Below are 13,999 nucleotides of genomic sequence, written 5' to 3'. Positions count from 1 at the left end.
CAACGTAGAAGCATTAAATCAAAATATTTGAAGTACAAGCACCACAAGATTGTGTTTGAGTATTTGAGTGAGTGTTATTAGTTTCTAACAGCGCGACCTGCTGTGCGTCCTCGTGATCTTTCTATCTGTTGGGGGGGGTTCCGCTCACACGCCATCGCCCCGCTGCCCGGCACAGGGAGGGAGTCCATCTGCTTCTCACCAGAGCCACGCAGCTGATTGAGACCTGATTGCTAAAAACTGACCGGATGAGGCGCGATGGTGAGAGCAGGACGAGGACAGCGAGACGTTCGGAGTGAGGGAAGTGGACGGAGACAGAAATGTGGAGAGCTGAGGGGGAAGAAGAGCGAGATGAGAAAGAGCTGGGAGGAGTGGGAGGAGAGAGGAGAGAGCAGGACTTGGCATGGGTTGAAGCGCTGGTTGTCTGTGGCGAGGTGGGTTTTTGTTTTGTTTTTTTCCTCTCCCTCCAGAGAGACAATGACTGAACTCAGCGTGGGCGAGTTTGTTCCACATATTCTCATCATTTCAACTCTTATGACTAAACATGCCTACAACATCCCAAACGTCAAACACAACTATTTGCGGCGGCGAAGGGTATGACATCATCAGGAGAAGAAGGACGAAATTGTCAATGAAAGGGGGAAAAAAAAAGGTTGTGTGTTTGAATCGAACTCGACCGATACGGCAGTTGTGATGCTGATTTTAGGGAATGAGACGATTTGAATATTTGATGTTTTTTTCCTTTTTCTTTTTAATGAATATTTGTGAGGTAGAGGCTGACCGACAAGGGAGACTTGGGCTTGATGCAGGTACCGATATTAGGTGGTAAAATAATGATAATGATAATAATAATAATAATGATAATAATAATGATAATGATAATAAAGTCAATGCATTAACCAATTTTTGCGACAATGCCTCAAATGCTTTTATCAAAAACGAATGACAAAGACATGTAACGGAGGCAGAATATTCTACAGTGGAAATCCATACTAATTAACTTTCATTTTGAAGCACTTTGCTTAGAAAATTGCTCAAAGTACTTTACAGCAAATATTGAACGTTAAAAAAAACATTAATATCCCACTTAAATCCGATTCTAAAGAGAGAAAAAAAAACCTAGAATGCACCTCACAAAATGAAAATTCACATAAACATACAATTAAACAAAACTTATATTAAAAAAAACATGTGAAACTCCATGTAAAAGTATGACATCTGTGCGCTGAGCTTTCATATGAATTTAATAACTGTAAATTACAGAAGCATCATTTGCTGAATTATGTTCTGTGAAAAAAAAAGTTTTCATATCTGCACACATCAGACAACATGGTGCAGACGGCAGTATTCATGTGATATGTTATATCGGCGATATATCGGCCCCACCTGTTTATCGGTCTACTATTTCAGTGCCAGGGCTTCAAAAATGATTTTATCTTTTATTGAAATGAGACAGATAATGAGTCCTCCAATTCCGGTCAGGTTTGGAGTCATGTTGCTTTAAATATCGCCTCCGAGCCGGGTCGGACCTACATTTACCACCGTAAATATTTGTTTAATTACTCATAAGTTGGAGAAAAGGCGTGGTTTCCCCTCAACGAACCCGACGAGCGGCAGCGTGAAAACGAGCCCCTCACATCCCCACCGTCGCACGGGTGCTTCCCTCCTCCAACCGAGCCAATTACCGGCCGAGTCACAAGCCGGGGATGAAACCGTGCATCAAAAAATAAATAAATTTTAAAAAAACAGCTAGCAAACACCGGCCTTCCCTCCCGCACATCAAGCACTCGTGTGAAATATCTGCTTGAACCGCAGCAGCGTTCCCCGCAACGCTCCCCGCAGGCAAATTAAGCGACTTAATTGGCGAGCAACCTGTTAATCTTCCGAGCTTCCGTGGCCTGAACGCCGCCTCGGCGGGACGCGGGTCGCGGACGAGCCGAGGAGGACCGACGTGGTCCCCCACAGCCCCGCACCTCACGCGGGCGGTTCTCCCGGTCTTACCTGCGTGTGAGGATGGTGGTCGAACATGTCCATTTGGATCTCCTGGGTTGAGGTCGAAGGCGTCCTGGACATACTACTTTTCTGTACCATTGATTTAACTTTTTTTTTTTTAATCTATTTCTAGTTTCGTGTTTGTTTGTTTGTTTTTTGTTGTTGTTGGGTTTTTTCTTCTTCTTCTTCTTTTCCCCTACGACGGTGGCGACAGACTCATCTTTTGTTTCCAGGGGAAGTCGCCCGATGTATCTGAGCTGGCTGCTAATGGAACAGCAACAGCTGCCTCCCTCCAGCCTATTGCATTACACACACTGCCGCACCAGGCTTTCACGATGACGTCAAGCTGACGAGAGGACGCGACGCCACATCCGGTTTGCAGCTTCAAAATAAACCTCTTGACACTCGGCCCTTCACCTCTTGTACTCGTAGTGGGTACCACAGAGGAGTTCATTTGAAAAACTAATAAAATCTGTTCTCAACACGAATGTTAAATTAGTAACACCATCACAAACGTCAGGTATGTTTTATGACTTTTCAGGTGAAATACAGTTTCCTTCAAATATATGGAAGTACAACGCCGTACGGCAAATTGAAGTACTCATCTTTAATTTCCCAATTTGCAGTGTCACGTAAAATGGAAAAAAGGAACCACGGGGAGCCCAGAAAAAGGCTCCAATCATTTTAATGAGAAATTTCCAACATTAGTGTTCTACTTACTTTTTTACTGATTGTATATACTTGGTGCCATACATTTCCAAATGATTTTCTCTTAATATTACTGAAAAAGGCAGCACGGTGGAGCAGTGGTCCTCACTGTGGCCCCCCAGCAAGAAGGTTGTGGGTGGAGCCCCGGCTGGAGCACGGGGTCTTTCTGGGTGAGTCTCCATGTTCTCCCTGTTCCTGCTGGGTTCTCTCTGGTACTCCAGCTTCCTCCCACAGTCCAAAGACATCAAGAGGGACCAGGTTAATCCAGACTCTAAATTGACCGTAGGCGTGGCTGGGAGAGCCAATGGTTGTCTGTCTCTATGTGTTGGTCCTGCCATGGACTGGTGACCAGTCCAGGGGGAAGGATGCTGGGATAGGCTCCACCCCCTCACGATTCTTAACAGGACAAGAGGTAGAAAATGGATGGATGGATGGATGGATATTATATGAGCAGGTACAAACTACCAGCAACTAAGGACTCTGAGTCGATGATGACATGCTTTTATTTTGAAGGCCAGTTTGTGTAAATTTCGGTGCTGATTCGTGCGTCTTGATGTCGTCGTACACTCCCCCCCCCCCCCCCCCCCCCCCGCCCCGTGAGCGCTCGACAGACTCCAGCTGGGATTCGAGGTCCACGCCCCGCCGAACAGACCCCACCTTCATTTATCGATTGATGAGGGAACAACAGAGCGGCGGCGGCGCCTGCTGATGGAGGCTGAAGGTGCGGACAGACCGGCGGGTCCTCTGGCCCGGACCGAGGGGCCTGGAGGGCTGATGTCGGGCTGAGGATACCGCCGTTTGTTTCTGCAGCAGCTGCGTGTGTAGCCTGTGATTAAATCCATGTATCTGGAGGAAGCTGAGGCTTCCACCACTGATTTGTCCCCGTCTTTACCGTCTGACATCCACGGAGGAGCGCAGGTGTGACGGAAGTCGTCAAAGACTTTCATTGATTGATTTTTTTTTTTTTTTGAAGGATAGAATAGAATAGGAATTGAAAGTCAGGTTTTTACGAGTGCACTTAAACAGATCATACCATTATGTATTATGAAATCATTTTCACATTTGTAAATTAAAATATCTTTTTTTTTCAAAATGTTCCCAAAAAAATGCACGTTTAAATGACATTTTTAATTAAGTAAAAGCATGAAGTCAGAGAAGATCCATCAGGAGCACAAAAGATGAGAATAATTAAAACACGCACACACAAAACCTTTAATTGGGGGTTTTTAGCTTTTGAATGTGGGTTGTGTTGTTTTGTGTCCTCTGTTGTTGTTTTTTTCGTTCCACGACAAGGAAGAGGAAGCCCTGATGAGTTTTACTGGAACGGCCATCAGTCCCAAACCAGCTGATCCAAGAGGTCATGTGAGGTCAAACGTCTGATCTGAATTCCTCGGTGATTTATGGAGAAATAATAAGAACAAGAAACTCAACTCACCCGGGGAACACGAAGTGCCATCTGGAGAACGAGACTCTCAGAAATGTTCTCTTACTTTAGAACACTCGCCCACCCCCACCCCACCCCCCCCTTTGGCGAGCTGCTTCCGGTAAGTTGTGAGCTCAGTCGGCTTTCTCTGTTAATTTAGTGGAAGAAGTCACACCCAGACAGCGAGTGTGTGATGTTGCCATGGCGACGAGCTGCTGCTGGAGGATGCAGCAGTGGTGACCCTAGTCAGTAGCCAGTCAAACACCAATGTGCCAGTTTTCAAGACAAGTAGATGCCCGCCAAACCCCTCGCTTTGGCCTTCTAGAAGGAATCGTGTGAAATCCTGAAACTGCAGTTTTCTCATTATTGTCATTTCATAGTCATGAATCTACCCAGTGACTCTGTGCAGGTCAAAGGTCACATGTATGCTGTGTTAGGTGTAAAAGAATAAATAAACGTGTAGAAAATTCCTCTCAAACCACAAATAATTGTGGAATTACAGATTGCTGTCATCCATGTGGAGCTGTCTTGAATGACACACAATTAGACATACAATATTTTTTAGGGAGAACAAAAGCACAACAAAAATAAAAGTTCTCTCGTCATGTAATTAGTGGGTTTTTTTAGCCTTCGTTAGTGCACTATGGTATTTCCTGTTATTTTGTTCAGTAATCCATCCCTCCATTTTCTACCTCTTGTCCTGTTAAGGGTGGTGGGGGGTGGAGCCTATCCCAGCAGTCTTCAGGTGAGAGGCGGGGTTCATCCTGGATGGGATGGATGGATGTCACTGCACCAAATATATACAATCAGTAAAAAAAAAAAGATTTACGAATGGGTTGAGAAAAAAGAAAACGTAAGGAGAGACAAAAACAGAAATAATAGAAACTACAAAACATAAAGAGATACAAACAGTACAAATATAACCAAATAAAATATAAGCCAATATCCGCAGGTGGAAATAGAGGATAAGTCGGAACTATAAAGGCTAAAATTTATACAAGAAAATACTGGCTCATATTATTCCTAAACTGCTGCCCTCATGCGGTTAAATAATATACTGCACTCTGCGACCATCTCACCCATAATGCATCGTAGCAGCGCTGGTGGCTACCATTATATCACAAAGGGGAGTTGTAGCGACTTCTCTTTTTATAATAAACTCAAGATTTCTCACGTTGTTGTATATTGGCAAAGAATTTGGTATTTAAAAGAATAATAAGTACTATAGTAACTACTGAATGCATCAATAATGCCGTAAGTGGTTCAAATTAATACCACCCAGGTTCATGATTCTGGGTGGACTGTCCCATATAATGGTACATTCCAGGCCGTGTCTGAAATCTTTCTTTTCCTAGTGAAGTAGCAGCCATGAGGTATGAGTACCGCCGATGGGACTTTAAAAGTCTTAATTTTACTGTTTAATTACATAATTATTAATCTTGAATCAATAGATTATAACGTTGAAGCTTCTCCCCTCTCTACTCATGATGTTCAGACCTCATTCTGATTCTGTAATCCCGTTTCTTTTTACGGTGGTTTGTGTTACACGATGTGGCCGTTTGAGAGGCCATGTTGTCACCCCGGCTAACCGTTAGCTGTTAGCTACTCCACGCTCAGCGACGGCCACATTTCTTTAACCACATGTAGCGTCATTGGGACATTGATTAATCTTTTGGTGGATGTGTAGATGTGGTAAAGGTCAGAGTGTGTGACCGGACTGTGTTTTTGCGTCCTCCAGCATGCTCAGGCTCCAGAAGAGGCTGGCCTCCAGCGTCCTACGCTGCGGCAAGAAGAAGGTCTGGCTGGATCCAAACGAGACCAATGAGATCGCGAACGCCAACTCCCGTAAGTTCTGCTGTAGCTGGCGTGAGACTTTATGCTCTTATGGACGTCTTTCACAATGATCAAAATGCAGGATGTGAACGGATGATAGTGATGTTAAGTAACAAAACCCACGGAGAAATGCTGCTGTAGTCCGAGAATGCGGGGATACTAAGAAGGGGTGGGCCATGAGCAGCCCCTGGAGTCTGCCAGAACGCCCATCATGGTGCAGCACCTGTAGGGATTGTGGGTTTTTTAGGTTGGTCTCAGTAGCATATCAGCACGATCTGATTAGTCGTCCCAGAGTGGTCGAAGGCCCATAAATGGAGAAAAATCGAATTAATACATACTAAATAATAAATCCTTGCTTTCTGTAAAACAAACACGTTCCACTTGGTAACTCGGCTCGTCAGCCAGCAGCGTTGGCTTCCCGTTGTCAGAGGTTCTGGTAGAACTTGATTCATTCTTGTTCTCCCTCCTCCCGCAGGCCAGCAGATCCGTAAACTGGTGAAGGATGGTCTCATCATCCGCAAGCCTGTCACGGTCCACTCCAGGGCTCGCTGCCGCAAGAACACGCTGGCACGCCGCAAGGGGAGGCACATGGGAGTTGGTACGTTGACGCCGGCGCACCTTATTTAGACAAGTTGGCATCTCGCCACCTGCTCCACCTTTACACACTGACCTGCTTCTCTTATGCCCAGGTAAGAGAAAGGGTACCGCCAACGCCCGCATGCCAGAGAAACTGTCCTGGATGCGCCGCATGAGGATCCTGCGCCGTCTGCTGCGTCGCTACAGGGAGTCCAAGAAGATTGACAGGCACATGTAGGTCCATGACGTCTTCCTCCATGCAGTCGTCTACTTTATCTCTCCCAACGCGAAGTGATTAGCTTGTGGATTGTGGCTGTAATTGCTTCTGGAAGTAATTTCCTGGCGGTGCTCATGGAGAATCAGAATTACAAGTTCCAAAGCAGTACATGGCACTCTGGCAGTTCAGAGAGATCAAGTGGATCCCGATGTGTCACCAGGTTATACAGAAGTGTTTGAAAACCAATCAAATATGGCCGCCTGAGTCGGGAGAACAAAGATCCCTGCTATTTAGCCAAATTTAAGAGATGAGGTGGTTTTTGTGAAGCGCCTCAACTCGATCTCAGGAAAAACTCGAGTGCACTGGTTTTGAGTCTTGTGCTTCCAGACTTAGCACGCGTGTGTGTCTTTTGTTTTTTGATTCCCTCCCCTCTTCTCTCGTAGGTACCACAGCCTCTACCTGAGGGCCAAGGGTAACGTGTTCAAGAATAAACGTATCCTCATGGAACACATCCACAAGCTGAAGGCAGACAAGGCTCGCAAGAAGCTCCTGGCGTAAGTCTCAACTCAATTTCCTGCTTTTTGGGGGGGGGGGGTTCAAGTTCATGCAACGGCTGTTTTTATTCTGTATCCAATCTGAAAAAGGTTAGATGTTTTTCCTCAGGGCAGGAAGAAATGACTTCGCCCACTTGGGAGGATCAGGTTGAGGGGGTTCAACCCTCATGTTTGAATTGTGTGTGAAGTAAAAGATCTGAGGATCCACTCAAAATTCCTTTGCGTGCAGCTTGAAGACAAATATTTATTTTACTCCTCTGTACAGTTAAGTTGTTGAATCTGAGAGTCGGGTCACTGGGAGTTCATTCACAAACACGTAGAGAAAGGTTCCACTATTGATTCAGAATGAACAGTTAATAATTACAGCTGCAAATGTGCCAATTTGCCCAGAGCTCCGTATCAATACTTGACCCGTGTCTTAGCACTGTCATAGAGGAAGGAGACAAAGGGTTGACGTTATCAGTTTGTTCATGTTGACTCTCGTCCCCGCCCCGATACAGAGACCAGGCTGAGGCTCGCCGCTCCAAGACAAAGGAGGCGCGCAAGCGCAGAGAGGAGCGTCTCCAGGCCAAGAAAGAGGAGATCATCAAGAACTTGTCCAAGGAGGAAGAGACCAAAAAGTAATCTGGCTCTGTCGCTGTTAAGTGCTGACAATAAAAATGTAAATAAAGACACCAGCGTCTCCTGTGGTTTCTTCTCTCCCGGCCAAAGCACTAATGAGTAACCAGCTGGTGGGATGCAGCTTCGTTCTCGGGACTTTTAGAACGTAGTTTTGGTCAAGGAGTCGAGACCTCAAAGAAACTTGTCAAGTCATGTGACCTGCGTGTCCATTGTGAGACCATCGGAGGGTTTATACCAAATCAAACTACGTTCATGTAGCACTTTACATACTGTACATATAAATGCAGAGGAAAGAGCTGCATGCATTTCAAACAACAAAAATGAGACTGAATACTGGAAACCTGCCCACACACTCAGATGAAACTCTTCATCTGACGAAACATTCGGATCAGCAACGTTACCACAGGCCTGCACAACCACGAGAAACCTGGGAGACTCAAGGAATTTCAAAATGTTGTTTTTCGCCCCTCACAAAGAAAAGAAAAGAGGCGGGAAATGTCTGAATCATAGAGGTTTTCCTCGAGTACCTGAATGTGCTGCATGACAGGTGATGGTTAGAAAAGCTCCTCAGGTGACCTTAATACATCCGGTCTTTTGTTGGTGTCTCCTGTGGCCTGTTGGGGAGCGCAAAGCCCTCACGACGTTGCCAAGAGTGTGGAAAAGTCCTGAAAACCTACTGAAGGAACTTTATGAACCCGCGTGCTTAAATTACGACAAAACTTCAGCACATATCAGATCTCCTCATCAAGGCTCCGGCAGGATTCAGTCACTTTCTGTTGTAGCGACTCGAGCGGCCGACAGGGGGCGTGTGTGCCCCGGGATGCGCACACGTTAGTGACTGGCTGAGAAACAGGTTTGTACTCTCGCCGCAGCGGGAACACGCAGTCCTCAGGGGAGCGAGGCGATTGTTTCACAACCGCCGTGAACACACTTACCCACTCCCTGAAAGAAATCAACCCTTTGTGGAATGATTTCTGATTATGGAGGAATGTAGTAAATGTACCAGCTTATCGTTTCTGTTTGCAGGTCAAGACATTTGATCTCTGAAGCCAACGTGGAGAGGAAGTCAGTGAATTCCCCTCTCTTTTCTGGGACAGCTCCTGATCCAGCATGTCAACAGAACTATCCGTGATAGCTGGGGGGTGGAACAGGAAGAATATTCCAGTTGCACAAAGAAGAAAACAAACAATGCTGTTCTGTCAGCGTGAATGTGGCAGCGGGCATTCGTACTCTCCTCAAAAACCTTCTCATACTGTCTAATTAATGTGTGAGCACACCAGAAATATTTCAGAATTTCGACCGCAGTTCGCGCATTTATTCCAGTAAAATGATTCCATGTCGTGATTGCAGTTCCCTTGACACATCCAGTGTTTCCAGAGGAAAGCAGATCATCGATGCTCAAACTGTTAAAACGACGTGAAACTCACTGTGGACGCCGCCTTTTGTGCCCCGACACTCTGGGCCTGTGGTGACATGCTTGGGCTCCTTGCTCCACCAAAGAATTTTCCATCTCGCCGCAACGATTTATCGCCAGTGTTTCAAACCAGTTATGATTAACCATGTCTCGGCCCTCCGAGGAATGATAATCCCTCTATTCGCTCTCCGCCCGGCCTCTGCCACGACCTCCAGTCACCCCTCGCCCCGGTCCTCACGTCGTCATGTTTGGCTGCTCAGCAGCTTAACTTTATTAATTTGATGTATAATCTGAAAGTAATTCTGAAGTATTAACACACTTTTATGACCGCCTGGCGTGCGTCTCGGGGAAGGAGAAATCAAGAGGTTTGATTTGAGGTGTAAAGCTTCAGGGGAGCACTCACACACTCACACACACACACACACACACACACACACACACACACACACACACACAAGTGGACGTTATTTTCAAGCCCCCCTCACACAAGTCCTGACCCAAACAACAGGAGAGGTTGATAAGTACAAGTCTCTGCATCAAAATGTGGTAAATTAGATCTCAATAAAACTTCTAAAGTGTAGGTTTGGACCTTTGCTTTTGGAGTTAAAGGTGGACTCTTGAGTTTGGATCTTTGTGCTCCTGGTTTTCAACGGCTGTCAGCGTTGGTACATCCCGCTGTCTTCTGTTGGCCTTTGTTTGCTCTGCTTCCTGTCTTTGTGCGCTCCCTGTGTTGCAAATTACACTTTTTGTAATCCTGTTGTACCTGTTTTGGCTTTTGGTTCAGGACAACGATCCATCAACGAGAAGTCTCTGGCCCGACTCGTCTGGTTGTCTCACGTCCAGCGTGTTTGACTTATTTCAGATGCAGGGCTGATAACTTTTGCGGAACAATAATCCTTTTGTTGCTTCCTCCTCTCTCCATGTGCTGTAGTCCCAGACGAACTGACTACTTGTGTGTTTATAACCTTCTCTTTTTACCCGCCATCTTGGACTGTGAATCTATAAAGTCTGTGTAAGTGCACACACCAAGTGACCCTGTGGTAACAACCTCCACAGATCACGCAAGGGGGGGGGGGGTCTAGACGGTGTTTTACCACAAACACAAGAACTGAGGCAGCAAATGACACACAAACACACACACACACGTGTCAGAAACCTCAGAGAAACAAGTTGTGAGCATGTTTTTGCAGCGGGTTGTGGTGAAGTCAGCATTCGTTGGCATACGAAGGTCTGAGATGCTGGCCTGTGACTCCACTAAATGTCACGTAACATTCAACTCTACGCCTTCTAACAGCAGACGCTCACAGGACTGAAGACAAAGAAGGCAAACTTGTGACATCTGCGTGTGAGCCTTGAATTTCTGTGCTAAACCGCGTGGACCTCCAGTCTCGCCCATCCAGGCGTTCCACTCGTGAGCTGCGAGACCTCTGAGGCAATAATCTGAGGGGGGTTTTCTTACACAGCCACCACCCTCCTGGAAGGCTTGGCTGTGACTGCTGAATGGCTCCCCAGTGAGGTGTGATGGAGGATAATGGCCTGAGGGGGGCAGTAATACGGTCATGTGGCTGAGGAACAGCTGATCTTGATGCATTCCAAGGCATCTTAACATGAGGCCTTGTGCCTGTTTGAACTGTCCCCCCCCCCCCACACACACACACACACACTTGTGTCATAGCCATTCATAAATCCAAAAATGGAGCTCACAAACCACGTTAGAATACAAAACCCCTGAATCACACTGAAGCATATCGCTATCAGGCACATTTACAACCACTTAGAGAGGCTGCATGAATTATTCACGCTTCCTGCCATGGTTTTAATGGACACAAGAGACATTCCAGTCCAAATTATTATAAATTGAACCTTAATAGCTTGAGCGGAGCAGATTGTTGTTTTCTTGAGACTAATATAGAGAAACCAGCACATTTTAATGCCTTGTTTTCACTGCACGCATCAACACATCATCTCAGACCAGGAGTGGAGAGGCAGGTATTTCCAAACATGAGGAACATTTTGGCACAGGCTTTTATTTTGCAGTGAAATCATCAAATGTGGCTCATTCCCCCCCCCCCCTCTCTCTCACACACACACACACACACACACACACACACACACACACACACACACACACACACACACACGCTATCTAAGAGATAGGATAAACATTTATTCGTCCCTCAGTGGGCAAATCTGATGAGTTTGAATGTTGTGTGTATTTCATTCCATACAAAATGAAACGTACAACATGAAGACAGGATTCTGCACCTGCATGGAGGCCTCTTTGGTTTGCATAGGACATCAAATAATAAACGCATCATAAATCTGTATTGGTTAATCATTAGTGTGCTGCTCCCCCCCCCCCTAAACATCAGTCCAAATAATGTGCTTCAGTTAGCTGAAGTTTGATGGCGTCAACAGATCGTCCTGGCACGCTTCATGGGAAGGGACTCACCTGCTCCAACAATGATGTGAGCGGAGCAACGATCAAAACAAAAACCAGAGGAGCTCGGATTACAACACACACACACACGCACACACACACACACACACACACAAGGGAAATGTGACTCCACTCAGGATGTCAAGAAAACCGCTGTACAGCATGTTTACATAGAAAATAGTTGTTTGCTGTCATACTAGTGAACCTGATAGAGGGAACAGCAAACCAGCAGAAGGCTGAGGTGAATTTACTCCGACGTCACCTTCGCACCTCATCGTTGTTCTTCCTGTGTAAATGGATCTTTATCACGCTTTTTATACCAGTGGCAACCCAAAAGAGAGCACAGAGACCAACAAACAAACAAACAAACAACAACAACAACAAAAAAACGCAAGAAGAAAAATGACAGCCGAGAGATCAAAAGCTCACACAGTAAAAGAAAAGGATTAGGGAAGCATTGTCGTCTCACAGTATCAAGTTTTTAAAAACACACCACAAACGTGTCACATCATCATCACCTGACCTCAGGCCATCTGTTATTTTAATCCTACGACCTCTGGACCGCTGTCGTTGCATCAGCCCAGATTTTGATATGTTCGCGCTCACAGAAGAGCGCAAAGGCAGTTTCTGCTCATCACTTATTGGTCGTACTGTTGGTGTTCATCGTCAGATGCTGTGACTCATGAGAGGTCTCCCCCTCCTCCAGCGGGCGCGGGTGGCGAAAGTAAAAGCGGTGATTCCCCGTTAGTCAAGGAGAGGTGAGGAAGCAGCTCTTGGTGGCAGACTTCTCCCAGCGGTTTCAGCACAAAGCTAACAGGACCTCACATCACATGAATCAAGAACATAGTATAATGCTGCTAACAATCAGAGCCACACACTCACAGTGCCTCCTTGGTGGAAGTAATAATAGATAATTCTGCTCAGTTTTACTAAAAGTAAAATTACAAGCCTGTTCTGAAAATGTGAGAGCGTAGAAAGTGCACGTAACCCTACAAGTAAAATGTTTTCGGGAAAATAAACGGTCAAATGACAACAAGCAGAAATAATAGCTAACAACAGCAGCGTCTGTTTGGTTTTATTCTGTCCTTTGTTGTTCTGGTGTCGTGAAAAGTAACCACTCTGAAACGTCCACAGAGACAGAGAGGAAGTCTGCACATGGAAGGGGGATCCCCGAGGTTTGAGGATGTTGTGCAGAGAGCAGCTTCCTCATGTGGTTCACATCAGTGATGGTGCAGCAGCTGCAGCTTCATAGCTGATGGGAAAGGTGTGGGGTGAAGGTGGTGGTGCTGGTGGTGGGGATGGATCGGGTTCCAGTTGGGTGACAATCGGACCTTTGTTCATTGCGTCTGCCATGTGACGGCGTCTCATGGGGTCTATAGAGGAAGTGCCGCAGCCTCACTTCTCCTCTGTTGTAGTCTGCCATCATGCAGCACGCTGCGCTCAGACTTCCTGTCAAGAGCAGCTGGAGAGGGTGAGCTGGGAAACACACACACACACACACACACACACACACACACACGCACACGCACACGCACGCACGCATGCACACATTTGAAGATACCCACCAAGATATTCAGGAACACATAGAGAACTGTATGTACTTGTTCACTTCCTGAGGCAAACATGTTTGCTCATGCTAAACACTTGGAGGCATTTGGAGAAAGTGTAAACTATGCAAAAATCCTCAGCGGACAAGCAGTTTCTTCACACACACGCATGTACACACACACACACACACACACACACACACACACACAAAAGTGGATCCTAATCACACAATCATTCATCACCGAGAAGATAATTCCACTTTAAACAGACTGAGGGCTTCCCAGAGGCCCACAGGAGCTGCACAATATCAAGAAATCTCATCAAGATTATGAATGTCATCATGAAGAATCACCTCCTCCGCTTTAATGTGGTTAGATGGCTCGTGGAGTCTTGCATGGAAATGGCATTGTCTGTAATCAGCTAATGAGCGACTGCTGCGTGCTGGAAGCTGCAGGATGGCTTGTAATGAGGTGAAACCAGATAAGAGGTCTGGATGTTGGATTTCGCAGAGCCGCACAAAGGTGCCAGTCGCCGGAGCTCAGCGATGCTCGGTTTGTTTGTTTTTTGGTTGTTGTTTTTTTTTGAGGCGCCTGCTCCTCGTTTCTTGGTCACTGTCCTGTCAAAGACTGATTTCTCTTCAAGAAAAATTCTGCGGGCGTTCCATGAGTTATCAGGG

At 46.1% G+C, this 13,999-nt stretch overlaps 2 protein-coding genes across 3 annotated transcripts in view; one reads left to right on the top strand and one right to left on the bottom strand.

Moving 5' to 3' along the window:
• Positions 1-2,321, bottom strand: part of cacnb1 (calcium channel, voltage-dependent, beta 1 subunit) — a 35,637-nt gene extending 33,316 nt beyond the window's left edge. Inside the window, exon 1 of one of the 2 annotated variants that reach the window (XM_086186308.1) lies at positions 1,999-2,321. In XM_086186308.1, the coding sequence (XP_086042434.1) occupies positions 1,999-2,088 (90 nt within the window). In that variant the 5' untranslated portion in view covers positions 2,089-2,321. The remainder of the gene's footprint in view (positions 1-1,998) is intronic. The other variant, XM_086186307.1, reaches the window with a different exon arrangement.
• Positions 2,322-5,446: 3,125 nt separating this feature from the next.
• rpl19 (ribosomal protein L19) lies at positions 5,447-7,970 on the top strand. The gene is made up of 6 exons (XM_086184171.1): positions 5,447-5,493; positions 5,859-5,965; positions 6,429-6,551; positions 6,643-6,763; positions 7,190-7,300; positions 7,801-7,970. The coding sequence occupies exons 1-6, from the start codon at positions 5,489-5,491 to the stop codon at positions 7,922-7,924; spliced, it is 591 nt and encodes a 196-aa protein (XP_086040297.1). The 5' UTR covers positions 5,447-5,488; the 3' UTR covers positions 7,925-7,970.
• The last annotated feature ends 6,029 nt before the right edge of the window (positions 7,971-13,999 follow it).

Source organism: Aulostomus chinensis, chromosome 18 (assembly GCF_037954235.1).
Source record: "Aulostomus chinensis isolate RoL2024-O1b breed Wild chromosome 18, RoL_Achi_v1.0, whole genome shotgun sequence".
NCBI classification, from domain to species: domain Eukaryota; kingdom Metazoa; phylum Chordata; class Actinopteri; order Syngnathiformes; family Aulostomidae; genus Aulostomus; species Aulostomus chinensis.
The sequence above is the reverse complement of the archived record's forward strand: the minus strand, read 5'-3'. Positions and strand labels throughout refer to the sequence as shown.

Bases quoted from the DNA above. Each gene is read 5' to 3' on its own strand.
- rpl19 (XM_086184171.1), top strand. The intron at 6,552-6,642 runs GTACGTTGACGC...TCTTATGCCCAG, and splicing joins GGGGAGGCACATGGGAGTTG to GTAAGAGAAAGGGTACCGCC. The intron at 7,301-7,800 runs GTAAGTCTCAAC...GCCCCGATACAG, and splicing joins GCTCGCAAGAAGCTCCTGGC to AGACCAGGCTGAGGCTCGCC.